The sequence below is a fragment of the Cricetulus griseus genome, chromosome 6, assembly GCF_003668045.3.
Source record: "Cricetulus griseus strain 17A/GY chromosome 6, alternate assembly CriGri-PICRH-1.0, whole genome shotgun sequence".
NCBI lineage: Eukaryota > Metazoa > Chordata > Mammalia > Rodentia > Cricetidae > Cricetulus > Cricetulus griseus.
Window position 1 is genome coordinate 22,524,715 of NC_048599.1, and position 22,721 is coordinate 22,547,435.

General features: G+C 48.4%; 1 protein-coding gene across 5 annotated transcripts in view; it reads left to right on the forward strand.

Annotated features, from left to right (window-relative positions):
- Soga1 (suppressor of glucose, autophagy associated 1) overlaps positions 1-22,721 on the forward strand; it is a 69,078-nt gene that overhangs the window by 22,828 nt on the left and 23,529 nt on the right. For 2 of the 5 annotated variants that reach the window (XM_027421282.2, XM_027421283.2), the window contains exons 3-6: positions 1,516-1,674; positions 15,060-15,122; positions 15,856-17,031; positions 19,551-19,691. In XM_027421282.2, coding sequence (XP_027277083.1) covers positions 1,516-1,674; positions 15,060-15,122; positions 15,856-17,031; positions 19,551-19,691 — 1,539 coding nt within the window. The remainder of the gene's footprint in view (positions 1-1,515; positions 1,675-15,059; positions 15,123-15,855; positions 17,032-19,550; positions 19,692-22,721) is intronic. The other 3 variants (XM_027421284.2, XM_027421285.2, XM_035446850.1) reach the window with 2 other exon arrangements.

Sequence of the window (22,721 nt, forward strand, 5' to 3'; positions counted from 1 at the left end):
AATAGTAAATAAGAAGCCCTGTATTTTTTATCACCTTCTGGATTCCAGCCACCACCCAAGCACCACGGATGCCATTTATTCCCTCCAGCAGCCCTCATGAGCAGGGTAGCCACCCATTTACTGCTGACCACATAGCCAGTGAATGCTGGCACTGAGCTTGAGTCTACTTTTCTTCTCTGCAAAATATTTTTCTTATATTGAAGGATTGACCACCCTACTTTATGGGTGAGGAAAGCTTCGTGACCAGAGTGGCTACAGGGGAGGCTTGTGGGCCTCTGTGTGGCATCCTCAGAGATCTTCAGGCTGAAGGGGGCAGTGGGCAGAGAAGGGAGGAGAACCATGCTTAGTTTCCTCTCAACTGTTGTTTTTCCTGGCCTTCCCCGACTGCCAAAGGGGTCTGTGCTGCGTTGGGCTTGGGCCCAGGCAGTGGGCAGAGCCAGGGAGGGCCTCTTCCGTTCCAGAGGGAGGAGGTACATGGTCATTTCCGACATTGGCAGGCCTGGGTGCTGGGCTATCTGTGCCACACAGGTTTTGCTGGCAAAGCCTTCAGAGTCCTGGGAGATCCTGGCTATGCTGGTCCCTCCAAACTGCAGGGAGTCCTAGTCCAGCCCAGCCCAGCCACACTTGCTGTGTGTGACCCTGAGAAAGTCACTTCTGAGCTTATGTAAAGAGGGCAGGACCAGCAGCATCTAGGTGTCCCAGTCTACCTGGGGATAACATCTATTTGCATTTTACCAGCTCAGGAAGGCTCCCTCCCAGCGCTCTCCCTCCCCCCCCCCAGCTCAGGGGCAGGACAGAGGGGATCCTCCAGGGTCTGAGGTGCTTTCCCTGCTGAGCCTGGACCCAGGATTAGAGACTGCCATTCAGTTAGCCACATCCAAGGGATGATTTGGACACTTGCCTAGCTGTTGTCATTCTAGCATGTTCTATATCCCAGAACAGGCCTCAGGGTCACTGTGACCTCCAGCAAGTCATGCCTGTCTCTGGATATTGGTTCCTGGGAGCAGCAGCCACAGCTCACCAGACACTCACTGTGGCAGGCGCCGGGTGAAGTCTTTGTGAGCAGTAGCTGATGTGATCCTCCTGTCGGCCCCGAGGTTGTCCTGCTACCACTGTGCCCATTTTACACAAGCTGAGAACACTGAGGCACTGGGGCCAGTAAATGAGTTGCTGAGGGTTACATGCCGCCCATTATGTGCTGGGCTTCCAAACCAACTCTCTCCCCTCACAGGCTCCCCCTGCTGAATATAAAGCACCTGTAAGAACAGAACAAGATCATCACAGCTTTTGGGGGGGCAACACTGGGAGCTAGGGTGCCTGGGTTTGGGTTTGGGGTCTGTTTATCCCTGGATTCATGACTCTTGGTGAGTCTTGGGACATCTTGTGCCTCAGTTTCCTTATCTGCTGAGTGAGGGTGATGAGGTGACCCTGTGACTGAGGTGGAATGGTCACTGGGACTTAGGTATGCCCTCCTCCAGCTTGAACATGCCCTGTCTCTCGCCCACCCTGGCTCAGGTCTCTAAGGACATCTCCATGCGGCTTCATAAGGAGCTGGAGGTGGTGGAGAAGAAGCGGATGAGGCTGGAGGAGGAGAACGAGGGGCTTCGGCAGAGGCTCATCGAGACAGAGCTGGCCAAACAGGTGCTACAGACAGAGCTGGAGCGTCCCAGAGAGGTGAGAGCTGCCGCCCCGCTGGCCCAGGGGGGATGCGAATCCCCGCCTGGTTGCTTGTGGGCTGAGCTGGGTACCCTTGGACCTCCCTGGCAGTGTTGGCTTTCCATTCCTCCTTCCAGCATATCTTTTCTGGCCACACTGGACATTCAGAATAGAGTGGTGAGCAAGTTACACTTACTGGGATTAATTACTCTCTATGGGGTTAATTGGGGGTATGTTCATCAATGCCCAGCATGGGCCTAGCCTTCTGTGCCTCGGTTCCTCATCTATAAGGCTGGGCAGTTGTTCCGTGGTCACGGAGAGCGATACTGACTAGCTTGCGTAGACATGTTTTAGGGACTAGTGTGCTGTTGCTACTTGGTTTGCCTGGATCTCCCTCTTTTGTCTCTGAATGTGACTTCCAGACACCATGTCCCCCATCCTGGCAGATGTCAGCCTCTCCTCCTGCTGTATCTGCCTCCAGCTGTGAGTTAGGCTCACATGAGCACAGTTTATCTCAGAAATCTCTGCGAATTTCAGCATTTCACAGCTGAGCAGACAGCTTCCTTCCGGGAGAGGGAGGTGGGTTCTCAAGGTCAGGCAGGCTGCTGGGGACTTTGCAGAAGGCCAGTGGGACACCATCAGCCTAGGTGATGGTTAAGCCTAAATACCTCCTAATTCCAGGAGGGGTCTGTGGTCCAAACACTAGGTGGCCTCTGGTCATGGAGATGTAGCCTGTTCCTCAGCTGGTTGGCTGCTCATTAGGCATCCCAGGCTGTACATTTTCTGGGACACCTACTTGCTTCCCAAGGACACAGCAGTCCTTTGGCTGCCCTTCACACTGGGTGAGTTGGTACCATGTGCCAGTGCCCTCCCCCCAGGGTGGAGAGGGGAATTTCTGCCCTAAGGGCTGCTGTGGCATGCATCGTGCTGTGGAGCGGGTGTGTGTGTGTTCCTCCCTTCATGTAGTTTCCTGCTTGCCTATAGCACTGGGCGCCATCTGTGGCACAGTCTTGTTGCCCCCATCTCTGATGGTGAAGAGAAGGGGCTGTTATAAAGTACCCTGTTTCACAGCCCGTTCTGCTTGCACAGATAGGGAAACTGAGGCCCTCAGCTGCAGCTTGTTGAGTTTGCCCCAGACTTTCCTCAGCAGAGATGTGACTGAAGCCACTTCCCCTCTCCAATTCTCAGTTTCGTCCTCTAAGACAGTGGCTTTCAACTTTCCTCATGCTGCAATCGACCCTTTAATACATTCCCTCATGTTGGGGTGACCCCAACCATAAAATTATTTTCATTGTTACCTCATGACTGTAATTTTGCTACTGTTATGAATCATAATGAAAATATCTGTGTTTTCTGATGGCCTTAGGTGACCCCTGTGAAAGGGTCATTCAACCCCAAAGGGGTTATGACCCACGCATTGAGAAACACTGCTCTATGATGTCAGGATACAAGTAGCACCAATTTACAAGGACATTTGTATAACCAGAGGGACCAGGGATGCAGCCCAGTGGCAGAGTGTGTGCCTGGCATATGAGGGGCCCCTGGGTTCAATTCTTAGGGCCAAAAAGAAAAGAAAAAGGAAACCTTTTGAGTGACTATGGAATACTATGAAGAAGTTACAAAGAATAAGGTCATGTGACCATTTCTCAGAACCTTAAGGAACTGCATCACCCAGCAGTTCTAGTTCTCAGTATATCCCAAAGAACCGAGAGCAAGGACACATAGATGTTCAGACCTCCATGTTCATAGCAGCATTATTCGCACACAGTAGCCTGGAGACAGAAGCAATCAAATATTGAGTGGTGGGTGGATGGATATACAAAGCCAGGTGTACATGTGTGTGGGACGGTTGTTTAACCTGGAGGATTGAAGAGCTGATACATACTATAGCCCCTGCATGGGCCTTGAAAGCACCTTGCCACGTGAAAGAAGCCAGATATGTGGGGATAAATGTTGTAAAGTTCCATTTATCTGAGAATCCTAGAGATTCAGATTCATAAGACAGGGTGGAGGGGTACTGGGCAGGGGAGGAGGGAACCAGGGCTTACTGTTAGGTGGGGGTGGGGGCAGAGTTTCAGTTCAGAGCAATGGAAGGGGTTTTGGAGACAGATGGTGCCTGTGGTCATACACAGTGAGTAAATTTAAGAAGGATATGGTATTGCCACCTACTGTCCCAGCACATGGAAGACAAAAAAAAAAAAAAAAGCAGGAGGATCAGGAGTTCAGGTCATTTTCAGCTCCACCGTGAGTTTGAGCCACCCTGGGCTATATGAGACCCTGTCTCAAAAGGAGAGCCTGGATTCGAATCCTGGCACCAGAAAAACAAAAGCAAAAAGTCAGAAACGGTAACTTTATGTTAAACCTATTTTACCATCATAAAAAGATTGTTTTAAGATGATAAATTGATATGCTATAATCTTTACCACATGTTTAAAAAGTAGAAAAGTATGTGCTGGTCTGAGAAGGTCTCCAAGGTATGTTGTAAACCAGAGAAGGAAATTAGGAAGCTAGGCCTGGTGGCCAGATCCCTTATCCCAGCTACCCAAAAGGTTAAAAGGATATCACGTCCTGGACCTGCCCCAGCCTAGGTGATTTCATGAGACCTTTCTTAAAAAAAAAAAAAAAAAAAAAAAAAAGTGTCATAAAGGGCTGGGAACATTGCTCAGTAATAGAACCCTTGGTTAACACACATGAAACCCAGGATTTGAGACCCACTAGAGACAAAAACGAATGTTATAGAACTGTTTATATTGAAAAATCCCACAAGCTATTTTGAGATCTCATACATACCAGGGCAGGGTGGACTCAAGCTATACCACCAGCCCGAAGTTAGGCTCTGTGTGTGTGTGTGTGTGTGTGTGTGTGTGTGTGTGTGTGTGTGTGTGTGTGTGTGTGTATGTGTGTGTGTGTGTGTCTGTGTCTGTGCGCCTGCTTGTATGTCTGTGCACACCATGTGTGTCCAGGTACCTACAGAGGCCAGATGACATTGGAATCCCTGAACTGGAGCAGTAAGCCGTTGTGAGCTGCTCAATGTGGGAGCTGGGAATTGAACTATTCTTCTGCAAGAGTAGCAGGTGTTCCTAACTGCTGAGTCATCTCTTCAGACCCCCAGGGGGTTGAATAATCAGAATGTACAGTCCCAGTAGTTGGGAGCCAGAGCCAATGGGGATTAATGTGAATTAGAGGCCAGTCTGGGCTACAGTGTAAGACTGTCTCACAAACAAAAGAAATAAAAAATGGACTCGGGGCTGGGCAGTGATGGCACATGCCTTTAATCCCAGCACTTGGGAGGCAGAGGCAGGCAGATCTTTGCAAGTTAGAGGCCAGCCTGGTCTACAAAGAGCTAGTTCCAGGACAGGTGCCAAAGGTACACAGACCCTGTCTCGAAAAACAAACAAAACAAAACAAAAACAAACAAAAAAGGCCTGGGAATAGACTGTTAATATAGCTTAGTTGGTAGAGTGCTTGCCTAGGATAAATAAGATCCTGGATTCAAAATAATTACTGATAAAATGGGCATGGTTACACACATCTGTAATTCCAGCACTCAGGGAGATGGAGACATGAACTCGGAGTCATCCTTGGCTACATAGTGAATGTGAGGACAGCCTGGGATACAGGAGAAAGTGCCTCAAAAAAAGTACTTAAGCTAGACACCATGGGTACTTCTATAGTCCCATTACAAGACAACCTGAGGGTGAAGATAGCTTAATTTTAGGAAGCTAAGGCCACCTTGGATAACATAGTAAGACCCTTTTAAGAACACACCAAAGCATACTTAGGTGTCATTTGTGAGATTAATTTTTTTAACTACATTTAAAAACTTTGGCACATGTCTTTAATCCCAGCACTTATGAGGCAGGAGCAGATGGATCTGTGAGTTTGAGGTTAGCATTGTCTACAGAGTGAGTTCCAGGACAGCAGGGACTACACAGAGAAACCCTGTCTCAAAAAAACAAGAAAAACAAAAACAAATAAATTTAAAGAAGCCATACCTTTCTTGTGTGTGTGTGTGTGTCTGTGTGTCTGTGTGTCTGTGTCTGTGTGTCTGTGTGTGTATCTTGTGTGTCTGTCTGTGTCTGTGTTCGCAGCAGGTGTGTGGAGGTCAAAGAACAACTTGAAGAAGTTGGTTCTTTTCTTCCATCTCAAGGATCCCAGGTATCAAACTCAGGTCATCAAGCTTGGTGCCAGGTGCCTTTACCCACTAAGTTGCCCCACAGCCCTACTCATGGAACTTTAAATGTAAACTTTAGATGTTTAATGTAAAAAGCCTAGAATTGACCCTGACACAGAGTAGTCACTGAAGAAACCAGTTCTCTTCCCTGGGAAACCGTTGCCTGAAGCCCGGTCTACCCTTCTGATGTTCCAGATCCTGTTTATTTGCTGTTTGCCCTCTCCTCCTCCCTCTCCTTCCTGACACGGTTGCTATGGAGACAAGGGTCCCTCAGCAATTCTTCTGCCAGAGCTACAGTCCCATCCTCAGGACCTGCCTTTGCCACCCTGACAGGTTGCTGAGGCGATGTTGTCACCGACTGGGAATGGGAGCCCCTACCCTGAGCTGATGCTGTTGCTATGGAAACGGCTCTTGGCGAGACAGAAGGGAGGTGGCATGCCCTAACTGCTGTGTGCAGTGGCACTGTGGCTCAGCTGGGTTGCTGCTTAAGAATCGTAATAGCAGCTGCCCCTTCGTCCACTATCATCCCCCTTGCATTCGGGCAGAAAGCCAGTGTGAGTGCGATTTGTCCTAGCATAGCGCTGCGTCTGAGTGCTTACCCTGTGCCAGGCACAGCTCCCAGCCTTCATGCTGCTTAACCCTCCACTGTCCTGCTTTATAGGTCCTACTCCTTCTTGGACATTTAAAAATTACAATTTACTTCAGTGACCGCAGGATACACTGTTTTACAGTTCAGTTTCATGGGTTGATGTTGTGCGGCCGTCACCGTGATCTAATTCCAGAAGACTCCCATTGCTCTGCTAAGCAACCCCACACCTGTTAGCAGTCACTCTCCACCCCCCTCCCCCGATAGCTCCAGGCAACTGCTGGCCTGTTTTCCGTCTGTATTGATTTATCCATTCAGGAGATTGCATTCAAATGGAATCATGCAATGTGTGATCTTTGGTGATGGGCTTCTATTACTGAGCAGAAAGAAGGCTTTCTGGGTTTAGGCATCCATGTTGAAGGACCTCATTTCTTTCAGGGTCAGAATTGCTGTCTATGGATGAGACTGAAGACAAATAAGGGATTCAAACCCCAGGCCCTGGGTCTCCACACTCACACTGACCCCTAGCAGAGATGCTGCTGCCTCCTCTGAGCCATCAAGGGTCCTTCTCAGCCCCCACATCACTGATTTCTCATCTGGATTTCCTCCTTGGTGGGTGGGGAGGGCACTGCCGACATCTTGGGGTCGGGCCCTCATTGTGCTGCTGTGCAGCGTGCTCTGGCCTGGTCTGTGAGCTGCAAGGCAAACTCAGACATGGAGCCACGTAGGCCTGGGTGTGAATCTTGGCTTTTCTTTTTCCTTGTGAGTGACTGTAACCTTGGGCAGATGGCTCGATAACTCTAGTGCTCACTTGATCTGTGTACAAAAAGGGGAAATCAGTCCCTACAGCTTAGGGGTGTTTGTGAAAATGAAATGAGACAGGCTGGGAAGTGCTCAGCACAGAATCAGCACTTGCTAAATACAGTCTGTACTATTATCGTTACCATCTCAACCAGCCACTGGCTGCCGGCCTGGAGAAGCCTTTGCAGCCTACACAGGGGCTCTCCCCACTGAGCTGGCAGCTGCACATGGGAGGAACAGCTACGCAGAAAACTGTAGATGATAATTTTCTTTGGGACATGAGTCTAAACTTATTTTTCCTGGTTTTAGGGTGGCTCAGAGGCTAAGAGAGCTTGCTAAGTAAACATGATGACATGAGTTCAAATCTTTACAACCCGTGAAAGGAGTTGGACATGTTCCCAAACAGACCTACAACCCCAGCACTGAGGAACAGGTTCAGTGGGAACCTTGTCTCAAAGGAGTCAGGCCGAGAGTGACAGAGCAGGCAGATGGCCGACATCCTGTCATCCGTGTATGTACAAGAGTGTGTGCATACACCACACCCATATATTACACATACATATGCACATGATACGTTTAGAAAAATCTTTTTTTTTCTCCGCTGAAGTGGTGGTCTCTCCAAGGATTATATGACTTGTCTGCCTAGCATTCTGGCCATGCTGTCAGGAATACTCCTTACTCTAGAGATGCACCCCAACCCAGGTCCCCCTTTATGGTCAGTCCGTTTTATGCACATGCAATCTGATTTCAGTGAGCCTTACATGGACACTCCTCTACATTTGGTGAGTTGGCAGCAAGGAAGCACAGGAGGTGTTGGGGGCAGAGGTCCCCAAGATGTATTTAGGCAGCTCTCTCTTGGCCTCAGGGTGCTGTCTGGGGAAGACAGAGCTCAGGCTCTTGCTGGGACATATTGGATCAGGGATGCTCAGAGGTCCCACCCAGGCTCCTCATAGTGGCCTTATGAGGAGTAGGGTGTGTGCCTTTGGGCTAGGTCCTGCTGGACCTGTGGCTACATTCTCTCTGGTGTCCTGGCCTGCCCTAAGATGCCCAGAGCCAGAACACTGCCTTTTGAGCAGGGCTGGCCCCACCTCTGGGGGTGCTAAAAAGGAGCTCTGACAGACCTTGACTCCCTTGTGGGGCAAGGCAACACCCCAGCCTCCTGACCAGCTGCCTCTCAACAGATGGGAGGGCGGTCCTTGTGATCACCGAACCTGCCTTGGTTTCCCTCCTGAACTCAGGGCAGTGCAGGAGCCCAAATACCTTCTGTGTGGTGGGGGAGGTTTAGTCCAAAACAGAATGACAGGAACCATTGTAGCCCACCTCCCCAGGCACAGCTTCAGGCCCTCTGCCTGCCTCCATCCTGTGAGGTTCCAGCCCCTCAGCCTGCCTGCTGGCAAGGTATACCAGGGCTTCTTAGAGAGCTTCAAAATGAAAAACAGTAGGCATTTCCCTTCCCCCAACAGATCCACCTTTCGAGGTTCTTGCAGTCCAGTGCTCTGAGATTCCTACTTGGGAGGTGAACAGACACTTCAATAAGATTTTCTGTGTGTATACAGACACATTTTTTAAAATGTATATATGTGCATGCTTTAAATTTAAAACTGTAATATAAACTTAATGAGGCAAAAAAAAATCCCATTGCAAAAGCACATAAATGCATACCTGGCATAACTCTGAGGAAGGTTCCAGCAAGCTCTGGCTACATTGCCTGCCCCTGGGGCAGGAAACTGGGGACCCATTGCTTCCCTCTGTTCTTTGTGCTCTTTGAATGTCACCATGTGACTGTGGCATCTATTCAAAATGACAGAAGTAGTATAAAAATATACAAAATAATGAAAGCCTTACCCAGCCACTCCCTTCTCATCTGCCTAACCTGGGATTAACAGTTTGCTTTGTATTTTTTCTGGGTCTTTCTCTGTGTTTAACAATGCACCTTTCTATGTCCTTAAAAAATAAATAAAGATGGGCTTAGGTTGTACACGTGGTTTCTGTAATGTACAGGATCAGGTTGCGTAGATGTAGCCTTTTAAAATGCTGGATGCTTTTGGGTTTTCTTCAGTCCGAAGTGCTAATTATGAAAAACAAAAAACCAAACACAGAATCAAATAAGCACAGGAAGGGAAGAAAGCCCTGAATGGAACCATCTCTTTCAGTCTTAAACACAGAGCCAAAGGTCTAGAAAATACTCCAGAGGACACCAGTTGGCAAGGTCCCTCAGGGAGTTGGGGGGCAGCATGAGAGGGGGCCTTGGCTTTATCTGCTTGACATCTGTGCTTTGCTGGGTTTTTTGGTGGGGAGGGTTGTTTGTTTCCTTTGATTTAATTTGTTGAGACAGAGTTTCTCTGTGTAGCCCTCACTCTGTAGACCAAGTTGGCCCTTAACCTAGAGATTCACCTGCCTCTGCCTCCCAAGTGCTGGGATTAGAAGCATGCACCACCACTGCCGACACGGCTGTGTTTTTGTATGTTATGTGGGTGTTCCTGTTTTGTTCTGTGATACGGCTTGCTATGTAGTCCAGGCTCACCCAGAACTCACTATGTACATCAAGTTGGCCTGGAACTTGTTATGCAGACAGGCTGGTTTTTCCTTTTTTTTTTTTTTTATTGTTTTTCGAGACAGGGTTTCCGTGTGGCTTTGGAGACTGTCCTGGAACTAGTTCTTTGTAGACCAGGCTGGTCTTGAACTCACAGAGATCCGCCTGCCACCAAGTGCTGAGTTTATACTTGTGTGCCACTTTGCCCAGGTATTCAGTCTTGGTTTTTATTGAGATATAATTAACATACTGTGAGTCTGCCCTCCCCCTTTTTATTTGCAGGATGGGGAACTGAACCCGAACCAGCCAATGCTCTACATTTAAGTTACAGCCCTAGGCCAAGTGTGCCCTTTTAAATTGCACAGTTAGTGGGCGGTACAATTGTGTACCCATCCCTGCTCTCCAATTCCAGGACTCACACCCTAACCTCACACTGCATTCATTCCCCATTCCTTCCTCCCCCAGCTCTGGGACGCCGTCAATTTATTTTGCATCTTTGAGAATTTACCTGGCCTGGACATTTTGTGGGAATGGAACCTGATGCTACATGCCTGTTGTGTCTTCCTGGGGAGATACACACACAGGTCTAGTCGTCCCAGATAGGGATCCCACAATAAGCCAAAGTACAGATACCACAAAAGTCCAGCTTTGTGAACCAACAGGTTTTATTGGGGTTACTTCCAGGAGTATGGGTGAGGGATTACTTACAGGAGCAGGAGTGACTCAAAGGCAGCTACATCACCAAGTCCCACCCCAGCACGGGTGACAGCTCTCAAAGGCTGGGAAATCTAGAGTGTGCTGCACAGCCTGCAGGCAGCTCAGCAGGTTGGAGAGTAGCCTTCCCATGTGACTAGGGTCTAAAGCTCTTCCAGGCAGCTCCTCTGGTTTCTGATTCTTCCAGGCAGCTGGTCTGGTCTCAGAGTCTTCTGGCAGCTTTTCTCCTGAGTCTTCTTTGAACTCGGGACTCTAAGCTTTCGTTGCTGACTCTGGCAGAGAGGGGCCTAGTGAGTCTGGTCAGTTTCAGGGACTTCCTGATCCCATTTTTGAGTCACTTACTTCCTGCAGGATGGAATGTTTTAGTCTTGGAGGAAACTGTTACACGACAGTGCCTGCCACGTCAGGATGGCCTGGCTCACTTCACACAGTGACTTCAAGGCACCCATGCAGGCCTGAGCGTCAGGACTCCATTCCTTTCATGACTAAGTTTTTATTGTGTGAATACATCATGGTTTGTTCCTCCATTCCTCTTTTGGAGGCCATATTGAGTTGGAGGCCTTATTTGTAGTTTACTTCACAGAGGAGTGTTTAGGCTCTTGTTTGTCAGCCCTTTATCAGGACCCCTTGGTCATTCCTGGTGGCTTTTTACATCATCTCATGGTGCATATGTGATAGCTGGGAGCCCTTAGAGATTGGGTCTCTTCACTTCCATACAGTGATCAGGGGAACTTGGTGAAGCTGTGGTCACCTAGCTTGTGAATTTCTTGGGAGGCGAAGGGTTTTCTCGGTGTGGGTTCTCCAGAACTACTCACAGCAAAGGCCACAACCAAGGCATCACTCAGCCTGTGATGGCTGGCCCATTTCTAGCTGGGAGTCTGACCTAGAGCCCCACCTCATCACTCCATGGGAGTCTGCCTCTGAGCTGTCCCTTCTCAGCCCCCTGTTCTGGTACACCAGCTCCGAAAGGGCTTGTTTTGTGACCCCCATGCTTAAGTCCTCTCTTGAAAGATCTGGGGCTCTCTTGGTAGGCTGGTGGCATCCAGACTCCATCTCCATCTCCATCGTCCTACCTCATTGGTGTTCCCAAAGTTCTGTATGACCTAAAGGAATTTTAAGATAGACCTAGAGTGGGCTGAGAAGATGTAAAAACACCAGACTCATGAAGGAACCCTGCAGCTTCCTAGCAGCCAGCCTAGCATAATTAGTGTGCTCCAGGCAAATGAGCAACCCTGTCTCAAAAAAACAAGATGAAATGATAGAGAGCTTCTGAACACCTGAGGCTGTCCTCAAGTCTCCACGTGCATGCATGCAGACAGACAGACACACAGACAGACACACAGACACACACACACACACACACACACACACACACACACACACACTTGTTATGCAGACACTCACATGTGCACACACACTTGCATGCACCCATGTGGACACACACACATGATAAAGCCCCTCTGCTTTGCTGGGAAGAGACTTTAAACTTCGATGGCTGAGGCCTACCCCAGACCTTCACTGATATTTTCCTAAATCCCCCAGGTAATTCTTCCTTGCATGCAGGTTGAAAACCACTATGTTAGCCCCACTCTGGCCATCATCAGAGATGCATTTTCTCCCACCAAGCCTTTGGAATGCAATGAAGTGCTAGGTCAAGAATTGGTCTCAGGGGGTTGGAGAGATGGCTCAAAGGTTAAGAGCACTGACTGCTCTTCCAGAGGTCCTGAGTTCAATTCCCAGCAACCACATGGTGGCTCACAACCATCCATTATGAGATCTGGTGCCCTCTTCTGGTGTGCAGATATACATGGAAGCAGAATGTTGTATACATAATAAGTAAATAAAATCTTTAAAAAAAAAATTGGCCTCAGGTTGGCTCTGTATTTACTACAGAACTCTGGTCAAGTTACTGCAATGATGTGGGATGTCCTTCTGTATGCTGTGAATATGTGTTGCTTTTATTGGTTGATGAATAAACCAGTTTGGGCAATGGCAAGGCAGAATATAGCTAGTAAGGAAATCCAAACAGAGCTACAGAGAGAAAGGAGATGGAGTCAGGGAGAAGCCATTTAGCTGCAAAAGGGGTAAGATGCTGAACATTACCGGTAAGCCACTGTGACATGGTGATATACAGATCAGTAATAATGGGATAATTTAATTGTGAGAGCTAGTTAGTAATAATAGGCCTGAGCCATTGGCCTCAGAATGACTAGTTAATAAACGGCTGCTGGAACCAATGGTTAGGAAAGAAACCAGTCCAATGGGGCAGGGAGAAACAGAAAAATACTGCCAACTACACTGCCCCTTTCTCAGTTTCAGTAAAACAGGGCTTGATGGGTTGGAGAGATGGCTCAGTGGTTAAGAGCCCTGGTAGCTCTTCTAGAGGACCCTGGTTCAATTCCTAGCACCACATGGTAGCTCACAGCTATCTGTAACTCCAGACCCAGGAGATACAATGCCTTCTTCTGGCTTTCACTGGCATTGCATACATATGATGTACAAACATACATGCGGGCAAAACACCCATACACGTAAAATAAAAATAAATAAATTTTAAACAAACAAGTCTTGCTTTATGTCAGTGGCTTGCCTACAGTGATGGGGAGTGAGAGGTGAAGGTTAGGGTGAGCATATATCTAAAGCTGGGGCACATTTTCAGAAACCCGAGTGGGCAGCTCAACTCAGAAAGTTGAGAGCAACCCAAGTGCGGTTTCAAAAGCTGGTGGCATGAATCATCCCTCTCTCGGGAGGAAGTGTTCAGTGGAATTGTGCGTCTAATTGAATGACTTCTTTAAACAACAAGAAACTTCAGCACTGATTATTGTAGCATTTCCTCAAATTCCCCACCGTGGGGCTTGTGCAGTTTTGCACTCCTGCCAGCAATAAATGAGCCTTCTTGTTTAGCTCGAGCCTCACCAATAGGATGTATTGTTAGATGGCTTGGCTTTTTGCCAATCTGATCATTGAGAAGTGGCACCTCAGGGTAGCTTTCCTTTGGGTGTCTCCATCCTGAGTGGGGCCAAGCATCTTTTCAGGGTTAAGATCAATTTGCCTTTCTTCTGTAAACTTACCCCCCCCACACACACACACTGAACTGGGGATGGAACCTAGAGCCCCCATGCACACTAGGCAAGCTCTTTCCCACTGAACAGTATCCCCCAGTCTTTCTTTTTCTTCTTCTTTTTTTTTAATGAGACAAGATCTTAATTTATTGGACAGATAGGCCTTGAATTTATGATTCTCCTGCCTCAAGCTCCTTAGTAACTGGAATTATAGGCCTGCCCCCTCCCTGACTTCCCCTGCTATTTCTTGTATTCCTAACCCATTTTCCTATTGCAGATATTTTCACCAGTTCATTTATTTTTTTAACCGAGTGTGTGTGTGTGTGTGTGTGTGTGTGTGTGTGTGTGTGTGTGTGTGTGTGTGTGTGTGTGTTTGGAGATGGAACCCAGGGCTTGGAACACATTGGGGTATTTTTCTACCATTGAGCTATGCTGGGACCAAGATTGTTTGCTCTCCTTTGTTTTTTGTTTGTTTGTTTGTTTTTTACCCCTGTAGTATTTGCTTGTGTAAGCAAATGTATTGATTCCCCCGCCTCCAGTGTTTCTGGGCTTTTGAACCTTTGCTTGTTGTTAGACCCTCACAATCATTGTCAAGTCTCCTGTGCTGTGTCTCGTTTGCACCAAATCTTGTTCGTTGGTCTTCATTCTGTGTTCAAGGTCCTATGAAATGTCACTTCCTGTGAGGTGGAGATTGCATGCAGTGTGTGAGGAAGAGCCCCTTTGGCAGTGACAGGGAATGAGACAGAAATAGAAACCCAATCACATAGATGGCATCAACTGGAACTAGTGGCCCTTTGGGTTGAGGCATGGGGCCTGGGCTAGGCTTTAGCTGTGGGTTCCACCCAGGGGGAGCATCTCAAGTGCTCCCCTTAGCCAGCGAGGACCCCCAAGAACAGTCCTTAGCTTGGAGGTCTTTCCTGGGGGAATGAACATCTCGGTCCTGAAGCAGGGGGCCACAGCATTCTTTTGGTATCTTGTTTGTCTATTTCAGTGTTATGTTGTCTGCCCTCTGAGGTGTACTTGGGAAATCTCTGATGAGTGAATGAAAGACAAACAAGTGTCAACCATGAAAACACATATATAAGAGACATCTGGAGTGAGCGGTTGTACTTATATATTTGGGAACACACACATGTGGCAACACTTAAAGAAAGAGGCCATGAATTTGAATGGGGAGGGGACATGAGAGGGGTTGGAGGGAAGGAAGGGAGAAAACGATGTAATTATAATCTGGAAAAAAAATCCCTAAACTGCAACAACAAAGATGAACAAGAGCACAAATTCCAATTTGCAGCCAACAGGATGACAATGGCCCAAGTGGGTGCCGTGAGGAGGAGCCCTGGGCAGGGGTATTTAGTTACTTCCTCCAGTCTGTCTCCATTGTGCAACTCACTCAGTGATCTCTGGCTCAGCCTTGGGTGCTGGCTAACACATAAGGCTGGCTTGGGGCCCTCAGGGTGACTGTTTTGTGACACCCCTTTGGATGTGGGTCATCTTTGTGATCTTTCAGTCTGGTTTCTTCTCTCCCTTTAGCATTCCTTGAAGAAAAGAGGAACCCGGTCTCTGGGGAAGACAGATAAGAAGCCTACTGCACAGGTACTCAGCACCCCTCACAGTTTGGAAACCCAGAACAACTTTAAGTGTCCTGGGGAGTCCCCAGAGATCCCCATCCTCCTCGTGCCCCCCTCCCCCGCCATGTCTCGCCTGTGCATTTCCTTTCTCTGTGTGTTTTCTACACTTCACTACCCACTACTTCCTCCAAGCCCACTCTGGACCCATACTTAGACATTCCTGAACCCACAAGTTGCTTACACAGCATAGGGACAACTAAACCCAAGGTCCGGAGTCAGAGACCTTGAACTTGGACTCTATGGCTTGATTGCCACCTGACTGAGACGAATCACTTCAACCATCTGGTCCGTTTTTCCTGATCTGTTCCCATTCTGTGGATTTGTTGTAAGAATTAGATAAAAGCACCATGTTTTGCCCAGGTCAGGCACAGAGCCCTGTTTGCAACCAGGAGGCCAGGCACTTGTACATTTTCCCACTCAACAGTCATCGTGTGAGAGTGGAATGTTTCTGTCCCCTTTTACAGATGGGACAGTTCTAGCAGTCAGTCAGAATGTCACCGGCTCAAAGACTCCTAGATTGTAGATAGTGTGCCCTGGCCTCTCAATATCAGTGTCCCCACTCTGCTTCCTGTGGCTTTCAGGCCTCGATTCACCCCTGTGTTCCCATAGTAGTCAGTGCACCCCAGAATGCTGTGGCTGGATCCAAGCTGACAATAACCTTCCTTATTGCTGTCTGTCTCCTGCCCATTGGGCCACAGGAGGACAGCGCAGACCTAAAATGCCAGCTACATTTCGCAAAAGAGGAGTCGGCCCTCATGTGCAAGAAGCTCACCAAGCTGGCCAAGGAGAACGACAGCATGAAGGAGGAGCTGCTCAAGTACCGCTCCCTGTATGGGGACTTGGATGCAGCCCTGTCCGCAGAGGAGCTGGCGGATGCTCCGCACTCTCGTGAGACAGAGCTCAAGGTGCACCTCAAGCTGGTGGAGGAGGAGGCCAACTTGCTGAGCCGGCGCATCGTGGAGCTGGAGGTGGAAAACCGGGGCCTCCGGGCTGAGATGGATGACATGAAGGACCACGGGGGCAGCGGGGGCCCCGAGGCCCGGCTGGCTTTCTCTGCTCTGGGTGGTGAGTGCGGGGAGAGCCTGGCCGAGTTGCGGCGCCACCTGCAGTTTGTGGAAGAGGAGGCTGAGCTGCTGCGGCGCTCCTCAGCAGAGCTGGAGGACCAGAACAAGTTGCTGCTGAACGAGCTGGCCAAATACCGCTCGGAGCATGAGCTGGACGTGACACTGTCGGAGGACAGCTGCTCGGTGCTCAGTGAGCCCTCGCAGGAGGAGCTGGCGGCTGCCAAACTGCAGATCGGCGAGCTCAGCGGCAAGGTCAAGAAGCTGCAGTATGAGAACCGCGTGCTTCTCTCCAACCTGCAGCGCTGCGACCTGGCCTCCTGCCAAAACACTCGCCCTATGCTGGAGACGGATGCTGAGGCCGGAGACTCTGCACAGTGCGTACCTGCCCCTCTGGGCGAGGCACTGGAGCCCCACACCGCCAGGCTCTGCAGGGCCCGGGAAGCCGAGGCGCTGCCTGGGCTGCGGGAGCAGGCTGCCCTAGTCAGCAAGGCCATCGACGTCCTGGTGGCTGATGCCAATGGCTTCTCAGTTGGCCTCCGGCTCTGCCTGGACAATGAGTGTGCAGACTTGCGGTTGCACGAGGCGCCTGATAACAGCGAGGGCCCCAGGGATGCTAAACTCATCCATGCCATCTTGGTACGGCTGAGCGTGCTGCAGCAGGAACTGAACACCTTCACACGCAAGGTGGATGTGGCCTTGGGGAACTCTGGCAAGGAGCAGTCTGAGCCCTTCCCTGCACTGCCCGCCTTGGGCTCCCAGGGACCCTCCAAGGAGATCATGCTGGCCAAAGACCTTGGCTCTGACTTCCAGGTAAGATGCCCAGGCCAGGGTTCTGTTACTTTTATTACATACAAATTTTGTGCTAGAACAGGCATGCAACAGAGAAGGATGAAATCCACGTGTACAAACAACTTTACAACTCTCCTGTAGTCAACAGTCATGTGATCATGAGAAGATGACCAGCCCCAAGGCTGCCCTGCTCAGTCTCCCTGTCAGTCACTCCCCCAGCTCTCCAGGACAACCTCCTGGTTTTATCCATCTTTGAGCTTTATATAAATGTAATTACACAAACCAAACGCAGTAGTACCTAGCTTTGTTCACTTGGCCTGCTATTTGCTGTTACAGGTAGCAAAAATGTATTTATTTCAACTCACTAAGTATAATGTAAGCCTACTGACTCAGTGAATTGCCCAGTGTGCATTTACTGTGGATGGAGATGATTCTGAGGTCCTGTCTTTTTGCTAGATTGCCCCTTTTTCCTCTCCTGCCTCCCCTCCCTTCCCCTCCCCTTTTCTCTCCCCTCTCCTCCCCTCTTCCAGTGCTGGGACAGAAGCCAGGACCTCATACATGCTAGGCAAGTACTCTACTCTTGAGCCACATCCCTGGCCCCCTCTTTTAAAAACATTTTTGAAAATTTACGTGTGCGTGTGTGTGCATATGTGTATATGTATGTCACCTGTGTATAGGTGTCCACAGAAGCCAGAGGAAGGTGCTGGAGTCTCCAGAGCTAGAGTTGCAGGTGGTTGTGAGCTCCTTGATAGGGGTGCTAGGAACTGAACTTGGGTCCTCTTGGAGAGCATCAAGAGCTCTTAACCATTGAGCCATTTCTCCAGGGCAACCACCCTGCCCCTTCTTTTCTGATCACTTTTGTAACTAAAATTTTTACTACACTTATTTGGGGGGGGGACCAAGCGGAGCCACTGTGGACATGTAGTAGTCACAGGAGTCAGTTCTCAAATGGTCCTAGAGATTAACTCAGCTTGCCAAGCTTGGTAGCAGGTACCTTTACCCACTAAGCTATCTTGCCAGCCCACATTTTTAATTTTAAAGCAAATGTTTGTAGTTTTTAAAATCCTTTTGATGAGTTTTTGAGAAGCTTATTCTTGATATCATTGGCATGGTACCTAGAAAAGCTATCACAGCAAAGATGTCCAAAAATTTGCAAAGTGTTAATTGCAAAAGCAAATACATCAACATTTGAAGCAGAGACAAAAATAAATGAACACCTTGCGTCCCTGCTTACCACTTCCTGCCGATACCTCTGTAGAAGGTCTTGATTGGTAGTGTTCAATACAGCCATCACACGCAGCAGCCATGTGGGGATGTGGCTCAGTGTAAGGCACTTGCCTTAGCAGGCAGCACAGGCTCCATCCCCAGTGCAGAATAGAAACAAAACAAAACTCCCAAGACAGATTTTAAAAATTAAATTAATAAAGATTACATAGGATTGAACTGCAGTCTCCTGGTTGCAGTTCCACATGTCAGATGCTTGTGTCTAGTTGGTCCTGGACACACCCCTTCTAACCCTCTGTATGCTCTCTCCTGTGCTTGTTTTTCACTCCTTTTCTTCATGTTATAGCTATTGTTGCTGGATAAAGTCTTCCTCGGGCACTATATTCCATGTACATTTACTGGATACTTTGTTGCTAGGCCCCACCCTTTGTGCTCATGGACAGAGTGTCTTCCTCATGCACACTGTATTCCTCGTCCATTTGTTGTTGCTTGTCCCTTCCCTTTGTGTTTCTGGATAGTATGTTTTCCTCCTGCACTGTATTCCCTGTCTATTTGCTGGGATACTTTGTTGATAGTTCCTACCCTTGGCGCTTGGCACTGGACAGTTGATAGTCTGTAGAACCATATAGGAATAGAATTCCCACTCCAAAGGTCTTTATTGCCTACTGAGGAAGAATTAATCAGCGTGGCAAGCCTGTGACTGTGATATGACAGACAGAAGAGGGAGGGACCCTAAAGGAAGGTAGTTACTATCAACAAGAGGCTCAAATCATATAGAAGGAACATGGTAGGTCCAAGGAACTGTGCAGAGCAGTGAGGCTGGGCTGCAGAGAGCATGGGGCAGTTTGGTTTTCATCCTGAGAGCAGATTTCCATGCGTGGCACTGTACTGTAGCAGCTTCAACTCATACTTTGCTGCTGAGGCTTGAGATGGCTTCTTAAACAAGGGGACAGCCTCACATTGAGTCTCCTTCTTGTTCCATCCTGAAGGAAGAGTGAGCTGGGTTCACATAGGTGGTAGAGCAATGGGACTGTTTCAGAAGGCTTTGCATAAAAGCCATTCACAAAGTTAGTGTCTTCTCTTGCCCACTCATCATCCTTGCAACAAGCAGTCAGTCATTGAGTGGTGGCTGTGCACCCAGGAAAGGCGGGGCCAGGTTGCAAGGTTGATTCACCTGGGCCTCACTCTCATGTGGACAAAGCCGCTTATGGAGCAGAGGCCTGGTGGGGACCTTTCGTAGTACTCGTTGTACTAGACCTCGTAGTACTCGTTGGCCTCTCCCCATGGCTCTCTTCTGCTTGTGCCCCTTGCTTTAGCCATCTGACTTCAGAGACCTGCTGGAATGGGAGCCTAGAATCCGAGAGGCTTTCCGTGCTGGTGACTTGGACTCCAAGCCTGACCCCAGTCGGAACTTCAGGCCTTATCGAGCTGAAGATAATGATTCCTATGCCTCTGAGGTGGGTGGAGGCCTAAATCTGAGGCTGGGTTGAAGGAGATTGACTGGGGCCCCTTAAAACCAGGGTGATCCTTGGGGGATGGTGGTGTGGGCTTTGGGCGTTCTGTTTGGTTTTAAGCTTCCTGACAGCCAGGGAAGGGGAAAAAAAAATAGGAAATAAGAGAATTTGATTCAATCCCATGGTTTAGTTAGAGGAAGCTTAGCTGGACATGGTGTGTACCTGTAATCCCAGTGTCAGGACGCTGAGGCAGAAGGAATGCTGAACTGGAGGCCATTGTAAAATAACTATCTAGCAGAGAGGCAGAGGTCTCTCCATTCAGGCTGTTTGAGTTCATGTTGTGACTCTCCTGTGTGCTGGCTGTGAGGTCTTCCTTAATTGTCAGGTTTGTGACCTCCAGGAACAGAGTTCCTCACAGGATCCTTGACAGGGGTAGATACCTAGCTCAAGGCTTGGCCTCTATGGGTGAGGATGACGACAGTGTCCATGTCACTTGGCCTCAGGGGACCAGAGTTAGATGTCACTCTGATGGTCTGATGGTCTGACCTTGGATACACTCACAACCTGTGGCCCCAGCTTTCCCACCCACATTTATGATCATTAGAATTTCTAAGGTTCTCTGATCTTTGAGAAGTTCCCTGTCCTGTGAGCCCCAGATGCTTCCTGGAAACTGAGGTGGTCTGGATGTTCTAGTAGTCACAGAGGAAGGGGGAAAAGGGAAAAAAAAATGGTGTCTGGTCATGTAACTGAGCTGCAGTGCTGTGTACTTTGCCTGCAGATGACCTTGGCTTTGATCCCCAGTGGGGAGATGGATAGACAGACAGAGAAGGACAGGGAGGGAAGAGGAGGAAGAAAAAAACCCGAGATTCTGAGATCTCGTTTTCTGAGGAGTAAATAAGCTTGTTTGTGTCAGTTTGTTTACACATTTAATCAGTTTCATTCATTCTTGCTGAGCAGTTAGGACCGAAACATGGCACTAACCCTGAGTTCAAGGAGGCTGTGCAAGGGTAGCAGCCTGACCCCTTCTAACGAGGGTTTTGTTTGTTGAGTCAGGGTCTCAGTATGTAGACCACACTTACCTCAAACTTAACCATCCTCCTGCCTCCAACTTTTGTGCTGGGATTGGAGGCACATAACACTTTGCCCAGCTCTGCAGAGATTTTTAATGCAGAACAGGTGTACAAGACAGGCTTCAAATCATTGCAGAGACTGTGCCAAATTATCATATTATTGGCCACATAATTTTTTTTCCGCAGCAGGACACCTGCCATGCCTGGGACCATTTCCATTTTCCTATTCCTGCACAGTTTGTTAGAATAAACATTCCCGTTAGAAATACTTAATGCTTTTCTTCCAGATGGAGTCTCACTGTGTTGCTCAGGACGGTCTTAACCTCGCAGGCTCGGGTGATCCTCCTGCCTCAGGCACCACTTCATTTCATTTGGCTAAAACATTTTTTTGGAGGCTGTCCTGGAACTCGCTCTGTAGACCAGACTGGCCTCGAACTCACAGAGATCTGCCTGCCTCTGCCTCCCAGTGCTGGGATTAAAGGCGAGCGCCACCAGCTACCAACACCCAGTCTGGCTAAAACTTTTGTTAATGGAGTATAACAACAAAACACACACACACACACACACACACACACACACACACACACACACACACACACACACACACACACACACGAGAAAGAGGGAGAAGGGAAGGTCAATAGATGCTGACAGCTTTTCGCAAACAGAACCCTTTGCTCCCCTCTGGTGCCTTCCGACAGGGTCTTACTGTGTACCTCACACTGGCTTCAAGCGAATGATCTTCCTGTTTTGTAATTTGCATCTAGATCTATAAACAGACTCTAGGAAGTTCCTTGTGTGTTCCCTTCCAATCTCTATCTGGACTTATAGAAGAATGGGTTTTAAAACATTTTTTTATATTTATTTATTTTTTTTTTTTACGGGGTTTTAGTGTGGGTATGTGCGCATTGTACTGCAGCATGTCTGGTAAGTCAGAAGACAACTTGTAGGAGTTGGTTCTCTCCTCCCACCACGTGGGTCCCGGGAGTCAAATTCAGGTCCTGACGCTTGGCTGTAGGAGCCCTTATCTGCTGAGCCGTCTTGCTGGGCCTTAAACACATTAACTTTGCCTGTTTCGTTCTAATGCTGTTAAAACACCATTTCCCCCAGAAATTAGAGAACATGGTTAACTGTCCTTTAACTTATTCCATAGTCATTGTAAACCACAGTAAGTACAATTAGACCCCTAAGCAGCATTACATGAAGATATAAAGAAAGTTAAGATCATCATGCAGTTAGCCATGTTGATAGTAAATGTGTTTCTGTTATGTAATAACACACAAAGACAGCATCTGTAAGGCTACAGCTGAATGGATTGTTATACATAGAGACCCATTAAACACATTTTAAACCTCATTTATTATTTAAATTGCTTCTAAAGTTTTTATGTTAATTATATTTATTCATTTATTTTACATCCCGATAGAAGTTTCCCCTCTCTCTTCTCCTTCCATTTCTTCCCCACGTCTTCCCTCCACTGCCCCCAATCCACTTCTCCTCTGTTTCTGTTCAGAAAGCCGCAGGGCTCCCATAGGTATCAACAAAGCATGGCATATTAAGCTTCGGTAGGACTAAGCTTCTCCCCCTTGTATTAAGGCTGGGCAAGGCAAACCAGTATGAGGAATAGGTTCCCCAAAGCCTGCCAAAGCAGGGACAGCCCCTGCTTCCACTACTAAGAGTCCCATAAGTAGACCAAGCTACACAACTATTGCTTATATATAGAGGGCCTAGGTCAGTCCTATGTAGGCTCCCTGGCTGTCAGTCCAGACACTGGGAGCTCCTGTGAGCCCGGGTTAGTTGTATCTGTGGCTCCCTTGTGATATCTTTAGCCTCCCCTCAATCCAATCCTTCCTCCCTCTGTTCAGCGGGATTCCCTGAGCTTGACCCAATGTGTGGCTGTGGGGCTCTGTATTTGTTTCCACTGAAGACAATTGGGGTAGTCACCAATCTGTGAGTATAGCAG